An 8,085-nucleotide genomic window follows, 5' to 3' on the forward strand; every position below is an offset into this window, starting at 1 on the left:
CTACGGTGAGCCTGCGCTCCCAGTGCTGGAGAAACTGGTCACAGCCCAGTTCCCACCCCGGCCTGCCAAGCGACCGCCCCTGATTTGGAAGGGGAGGGAGGGAGGTTGGTCCACAGCCCCTGAGGACGTCCTCTGAATGTAGCCACCGGGCCCTTGTCACCCAGCCTGGGGACCTGCCCGGGGCTAGCTCTTAGCAAAATGATGGCTGGTACAGGGTTTGAGGAGGGTTGGTTCCTCAGCTAGCTAGTGCCTGAGAATGAGCTCACTTGCATAATTTCCTTCTTGACCAGAGATTGCAGTCTAAGCAGTGTTTTACAGTGGCTACTAGACGTCCTGACAGAACAAAACAAGCCATTGAAAGAAGAATGCTTGCACAAATGGAGTTTTTGCTACCCTGCTTCTAAGCTGTGCTCCGGTTGCGATTTTTGAGACTTTCCGATTTCTTTTCCCCTCCACTGGCAGGCACGGCCATCCGCCGTGCTGCAGGGAAATGGCTGGGTGGCAGCGAGGCGGACAGGCAGAGCTGCAGCATCTCTGTAACAGCAGAGCAAGCGGCTGAGATGTGCTGGGTATAAATAAAAGAATGGCTATAAACGTTATTCATCCTGAGTAGATTACAAATAAATGAAATGATGGAATCAATACAGTGTTTCTATATGCAAAAACAGCCATCTACTTTAAACCAGTATGCATCAGTTGGTGTGTGTATAATCAATGTAGGCTCCCATTATTTGCTTTGGCTGTGAAAGCTTTTGTGTGCTGTTAAAGAATTCTTTTGATTTTTGCTGACTGTTCCAATGAAAAATTCCCTCGATACCCCTCACTCTGGAGCCACATGTGGGCAGTCTGTCCCCAGAGATTTCTGAGAACCTGACTGGACAAGGTCCTGAACAACCCAATCAAACGTTGAAGTTAGCTTGCTCTGGGCGGAAGGTTGGACTAGACGGTCTCCAGCAGTCCTTTCCAACTCAGTTTTTCCTGTGATTTTGCAATTACCACACGATGCTGCCTGGCCATCAGATGAAGGGTTTAGCTTTCGGCCACAATTGGCTGAACGCTGGATATGTCTGTCTTTGCAGAGTTCCTCTGGGAGGATGCCCTTGCCTTCTGGCAGACACTGCCTCTTTTATAATGGCAGTTCTCAACCCAGGCGTGCCTGAAAGGCGGGGAGATGGACCGCAGAGCATGACTCTGGGCTGCACTCCTTCGCCGGCACACACACAGCAAGGACTTCAATTCAGACCTGAAGCTCTCGTTCAGCCAACAGTAAATGAAGGGGTTGTAGCAAGTGCTGCTCATGGCAAACCAGTGAAAAGCAAAGTACAGGGCATTGCTACTGTGGATGGCCCTACAGGAGATCAACACCACGTAGCAGTTCAGGGGGAACCAGCATACTGCAAAGACAATCACCACCACCATCAGCATCTTCAGCGTCATCTTCTTTTTCTGTTGGTGGGCATAGTATTGCTCCATGGTGAGGTCCCCGATGGCATTTCTCAGCCAAAGCTTCTTGGCCACCGTGGTATATGTGACAGAGATCACAAGCAAGGGTAGGACATACAAGAGAACAAAAGTAGTCAAGTCCAAATACTTCCAGAAAAGATCAGCAGGAGGAGGGAAGCTGGGGAGGCAGACCATTCGTATTGTTCTGTTTCTGAAGATCAAAGAGAGAAAGAACTGTTAATTCCACTACCAGATGCACACAACACCTGGGGAACAAACATCTTGGATGTTCTTACAAGTTTCAGTAAAAGTACATATAGCAGAAGTAATTCAGTAACACGGGCTAGCGCCATGTCCAATGGAAAATTTTGCTTTAAGTTTGACCTTTGGCCCCAGTGAAAAAAACACATCCCCAGGAAAAGAAAAAAATAATCCATATTGACATCTGTGCCCTCTAATGACAAAGAGCATCTCTCTTCTGTACCTGCCTCAAATTACAGGGCTGAATCTCTGGGCCAAGATCAAATAACAAGCAAGCCTGAAAGCACTTCCATTGATTTTCATTGCCCTTTCATGGGAAACACACCGCCTGCTCAAGGAGAAGGAAGACTTCTTTGTTTCACCATACTTTCTTTTTTAATAACACAGATGGAGAGATGTGTGCCTTCAAATCTGTGGGGCTTTGATTAAGCTGCATATGTCATATAAAAAATGCACCATGTAAATGTCTTACCCTATATAAAATCTTGTCAAAGTCTGATAAATGGCATGAGGCAGTGAAAAGCAGCTGGCCATAACCCAGATGATAATGACGCAGATCCCTCCTTTCACCATGGACATGCGTGGCTTGAGAGGGTGCATGATAACCTGCAGAGAACAACCGATCCTGAGGATTTACAATGTCTTCAACTGATAAAAACAAGCTGCAAGAACAAGAGAATGCATCTTTGCTTTGTCCATGTCCGGGAGCAAGCATTTCACGCTGATCACTAAGAAGCAAACGGCATGTGTGCTTTCCAGGACAGCAAGGAATACGCAGCGTGGACATTAAGTGTGGCACAAGTTGAAAGCCAAGAGGCTGTTCTGGCTCGTACTGTAGGGTGTAAAAAGTCTCCCAATTACTACAGACAAGGTCTCCAATACAGATGGCAGCCATGGTGCTCACATTTGGCACTTGGTGGACTTGCAAGGCACAGAGAAGAGATGCTTGAGAACCAGGGCTGAATGTTGGCCTTTGGCCAACATAGCACTAGCAAACCTGAAGACTGGTCTCTTCTACATTCACGGTTTACCCTGGGCAGTACTAGCTACAGCAGGATGTAGTCCAGGTGTGTTTCCTGCTGAGGAGGACTACTTTATATGACAACATCTTGGTCACTCTTTCAGCCCTATGTTGCAGTCTGAAGCACTGCAGCATCTCTGCATCCCCCCAGCGTTAAAACGCAGAAAGGAGAGACTAATTTTACAGGACTTCAGGCAGTATAAGGGCTGGAAAACGCAAGGAGTTGTGCAAGTGTTAAGTGTTATTGCTGGCCCAGTGCCCTGAGCAGAGAAACATGCCCCGTGTCACCCATCAGCTTGACTTCAGAGATCGTGATGGTTAGGTGTCCGCTGAGCTACATGCACTACAGATGATTATATTAGGCAATGAAACAATAATCAAAAATAGACCTATCATGTCATCCAAATGATCTTTTAGCTGATGAAGCCCTAGGTATTTTATGCACGTCTTTTCTAGTCTCATTATAAATATCTACTTAATCGAGCTTCTACAACTCCCCTGGAGCATCTGTCTGCTCTGGTACCTCTGAGGACTAGCAATATTTTTAGAGGCAAGTGTTGATTTCTCTTTGCTCAGTGACACCTCCTTACTCCTATTTTTATCTCCTTGGGCCATACTAGCTAATTCCAGTTCTGAGGAACCTACTCCACTGAATTTAAAGGCAGGCATTGCATTTGGCCTTAGTTGAACGAAGACTTCTTGATACCTAGCCATGCTTTGCAATCAACCCAGAATCTACTGATTAAAATTAATCATTCTTCAAACGCTTTCAGGTGCTGCAATATAGCATATAGCATGGGCAGACTACCAAACTTTTTGTGGTGAAAAAGGCAGAAACAGATGATCTATACGCTGGCAGGCATTGTGATTTTCTGACACCAGATGGAGCACATCCCAGATGATCAGAGTGGAATCTGTTCTTGCTTTGAATTTCATCTAGCCATGTCATTTGTCATGTGAGATTGCTTTTCAGTAACAACCATTTCTGTGGCTCCAGCACTGCAGGAAAAACACAGTCTGCCCGAGAGCACACCTTGCAGGATCTGCTCTGCCAGTGCACTGCATTTATCAGCTTAAGCAAAAACTACAAACGGCATTACACTTCAAGGAAACCATTTGGTTTACACTCATTGCTTGACCGGTAAGGTTTTCCTGGTTGGTATGTGCCAAAAAAGTATCGGGGCAGGGGCAGGAGAGGAGAATTTCTCACCTTGAACTGAATGTGCTAACATAGTTCTCACTAATTCCCGTCTTAGGTATCCCAAAATAAAGGGGCAAGCCTAAAAACTGTAAGACTCATCATAAATAAATCCTGACATAATGCATTGTCTTGCCGGTGTTTGAACTTCAGAATATATTCCTGCCATGCTGCCAGGGTTGTCCTCCACAGAGTGGCTGAGGCGGGCAGTGACCCTCGGAGACCACCGAGTCCAGCCCCCTGTGCAAAGCAGGGCCAGCTAGAGCAGGCTGCCCAGGACTGCTTCGGGTTGGGTTTTGGGTATCTCCAGGGACAGGGAGTCCACAGCCTCTCTGGGCAGCCTGTTCCAGTGTTTGATCACCCTCGCTGCAAAAAAGCATGTTTTTTTTTATCCACCGCCATGAAAGCTGGAATCCTCCCCTCCATGCCTCAATTCCCAAGACAACGCAGGTTTCCAGGCACTGGGATTTGAAGGGGAAGAAACTGTGTACTTAGCTCCCTGTTTTCTATCAAACATAGGGGTGGTGTATATCACGTACCTGGTGCCGATCCAGAGCGATGGCAGCAAGGGTCAGCACGGACACGTGAACGGAGCAGTACTGAACAAACCGGCTTACGTGACACATCAGCTTTCCAAAAACCCAGGTACTGCTTACAAACCGCACCTGGAGAACAGACGTGGCTGGATTAAAAGAGCGTGCACTATCTGCAGAGGAGCAAATAGGCTTCCCCGGAGTACGGTAAGGAAAAACTGCTTTAACAGTTCCCTTGTGCTTTGTAGATGCATTATACTCAGCTTTTCTGGGGAAACAGTGACTATGCAAGAGGCTCTGAAACAGAGATGAGATTTATTATACTGAGAAAACAAATCCACGTGAGTAGTTCTCTGTGTACGAGTGTTTGCGCGTGTGTAGGTATGTGCATACGTGTAACATGGCCCTTCTGGAAAATGTAAAGAAATCTTAGCTCGACTCCTTGGTGAGGCTCTGCAGGGAAAAACAGCAGCTTGCCTCCTTAAAAACTGTTGCGTGTTTGACTTTGTGGGTGCTGAAAGTTGCACGGGTTCAAAACTCAGTGAGATAATTTCATGGTAGAAAACGTCACCGAGGGAATAGCGAGGTAAGACCTCCGAGTTAGGGCCCGGCTGTCTGCGGAGCACCCTGGTGTGCCTGCCTTGGGTCTCTGCTCTTTCTGGGGTCTGCAGTCGCCAGCCGTGCTCGGAAACAGCACATGGAGCGAGCATCCTGCTCGCACACTAATCTCCAAGCCCGACGCTGCTCGCATCACAGCATGGTATCTCGTATTGATCTTGTATCGCGAGATACATCAGCAGCAACTTCAGAGGTGTCAGTTAAGTTACACAGAGAGGAAAATTTTACCCTCCAGTTGAAAAAGCAACTCAGGCTTCTCAAGCTGGGCTACGTTCCTCGCTGATCTGACCTCTGCAGGCACGGCAGCCACCTCCACCTGGGCACGAAATCCAGCCGCGCTCGGGAGCGGAGAGGAGGGAGGGAGGGAGGCAGCCGCTTAAAGCCGTCCTGAGGCGTAGTGCCACGGGCAGCACGGCATTCCTCACTAGATCCCAGAGAGGTGCTGCTTATTGCGGCTTTTCTGCAGAGGAGATTATTCCGAATAACAGTTGTTGTCTCGCTCCCTTGTTACTCCTGACTGCGCAGTATTTATTCCAAATTAACGTAACTCATTCTGGAAGCAGATTAAGCTAATTTGAAGTAATGGACAGTTACTACAAAACATCTGCCCATACAGAAATTTAGTCAAGACTAGCTAATCTGTTTTCAATTAATCTAATTAATTTCCCGGTAGAGACAACTCTAGTAGTAATGACTCTGTCACTGAATATGTATCGATGTGCTGTTTCTTTGAAGTTGATGTATATCGCTTTCCTAAGACAGACTGCAGTTATTAGCTGCTTGTGCCTAACGTGTGACTGTTGTGCAAACACACACGAGGGCACCGTCCTTTCCCTGAACAGGTTACGGGGTGCAAATCCCACCAAAGAAACAAGATCAATTTAAGAAAAGGTGAATTCAGACTGATAATTCGGGAACCGCTTTCGGAAGGCAGAGGAACACTATGGGCAGCTCTGCCAAGGACGGAAGCAGGAGTATTTGGTATGCTTCCACACCAGACAGCTGTGTCAAATTCAGCGATACGGGCATCCTACTTACACGTTGTTTATAGACTGACAGTGAGGCAAGAAATGAATACATTTGATACTTTCCACCTCATTCTTTTCTTTTATTTTATGTCTTATATTGTTTAGTAACTGAATATAAACAAAGGACAATCAGCCCCAAGAAGCAGCTTGTAGTACCCCAGTAAGAGGCACGCCAAGCTGCCACGGCGCAGCGGAGACGTAGAGGTTTCCCCTGCGATCATCTTCATGAGGACTGACCTCGTTTGCATTGTTTCCGTAGGAAACTGGCACTTAATTGGACTTTCTAGTGTCAGACTTGTCCCCGCTTCCTTCTCCATCAAAAGACAACGGGGCCTCGACATCCGCACTTGGAAGAGGGGGGACGGCTGCGGAGGAGCGACGCGTCCCAACGGGATTGCGAGGGGGGCACGAGAGCCGCGGCTCTGCTCACCGAGCCCTGCCTGCGTGCGAGGGGCTGCGGGGAGAGGGGACACGACCGCAGCTTGTCCGGCAGGCAAAAGGAGAGCGGGGGGAGCCAAAAGAAACTCTGCGTATTAGCCCGTCCTGGCCCCGTCAGTACACGTGTACACAGCTGACAGGCACACACAGGCAGCAGTGAAACACAGACAAGCCGGATGCTCACCAGTGTGAAGGGGGTGTTCAAAACGGTGATCATCACGTCAGCAACTGCCAGGTTGACGATGAAGAGGCTGGTGGCGGAGTGCATCCTTTTGTTCTTGATCACCACGTGGCACACCAGGATGTTGCCGAAGAGCGAGATGCAGATGATCACGGAGTAGGCTACTATCAGCAGCGCCTTCACCATCCGACTCTGGGACTCGCCCTCATACTTGGTCCCACTGCCAAAGTCCCCGAGGTCCTCCAGGTCCAAATCACTGTGGAAGAAGGATTGGTTAGGGAAGCCGTACAGTGCAGAGAAGAAGTTGGTCGTGTTGGGATTCTCGGCTCTCCAGAAGGGCTTGGAGATGTACTGCAAAGGGAACCACGTGTGCCTGCTCATGGCTCAGGAAGCACCGCTCCGGCGCTGCCCGTGTCCCCGGGCAGGCTGCACGTTCCTCTCTGCCCTCGTTCCTGGCAGCTCAGCTGCTAAAGCCAGTGGTTGCAGGAGGGAGCACACACACATGCATTTTAAAAATCTGCGCCGTGGCTGCAAACTACATAAAAGAGTCGATAAATGGGTCCTTCTTCCCGTGCTGACTGCACGTGAGCTTTGCTCCAGAGATTTGCCAGCTGCTGTCCTTCAGTCCCATATGTCCTACATAAAGAGAGGCTGATTCGGGTGCTGAAATACCAGGGATCCCCAAACGCTTTCTCTCTGCACCTAGGAAGAAATCCTAGTGAATATTCCCTCCAGGGCACTGTTTGGCTGCTCTCCCGCAACTTCTCCTTGGAAATCTGCTTTATTGGTTTTCCACATAGTCCTTCATCCGCCAGGTCTCTTCTTCCCCAGAGTTTTCAGAGCTTGTCAGAATCAAAAAAGCAAGGGCTGCTTTTCCCTTTTCTTTCCATCCTCAGAGCACCCCTGAGCTTTCCGCTGAAGCAGCCTTGCTGGGAGGCTGAGCGGGCGCTGCTCTCCCTGTGCTGTATGCAGCCTGCCAGACGACACACGGCACAGCGAACAGCCGACAGTCTAGCTCTTCCTCGCGCATCCTGAGGTGTATTGCAACCCCGCTCCCAGACGACGGGAGAGTCTGACGTGTGGATCTAGCAGAGCAGCGGAGTACAGGGAGTGGATGTGCCCTGATCCTCCCTGTCTCCTCCTCCCTCCTCCTCCTCCTCCTCCCTGGGTACCCAGCACAACAGCTACGTGGGGTGAAGCATCTTTCCTAATTGCAGCATCTTTCCCTCCCTCCCTCCCCGAGCTCGTGCAGACAGAGAACACCCGAGGATTTCTGCCTCCAGAGAGCTCCCAGCTTTGTGCCCGACAGCGTCCCCTTCTCGCTCCCCCGGGGCGTGGAGGACAGCATAAAACATGAAATGCAA

The 8,085-nt window shown here is 49.2% G+C and overlaps 1 protein-coding gene across 1 annotated transcript; it reads right to left on the reverse strand.

The window, feature by feature from the left end:
* Positions 1–1,029: 1,029 nt before the first annotated feature.
* Positions 1,030–7,144, reverse strand: LOC309408285 (G-protein coupled receptor 83-like; the record flags this gene model as incomplete). The annotated part of the gene is made up of 4 exons (XM_082004079.1): positions 6,725–7,144; positions 4,463–4,588; positions 2,177–2,310; positions 1,030–1,654 (listed from the first exon to the last, which is right to left on the reverse strand). The coding sequence occupies exons 1-4, from the start codon at positions 7,100–7,102 to the stop codon at positions 1,030–1,032; spliced, it is 1,263 nt and encodes a 420-aa protein (XP_081860205.1). The 5' UTR covers positions 7,103–7,144.
* Positions 7,145–8,085: the final 941 nt, after the last annotated feature.

This window comes from Phaethon aethereus (assembly GCF_964289735.1).
Source record: "Phaethon aethereus genome assembly, chromosome: 10".
NCBI classification, from domain to species: Eukaryota; Metazoa; Chordata; class Aves; order Phaethontiformes; family Phaethontidae; genus Phaethon; species Phaethon aethereus.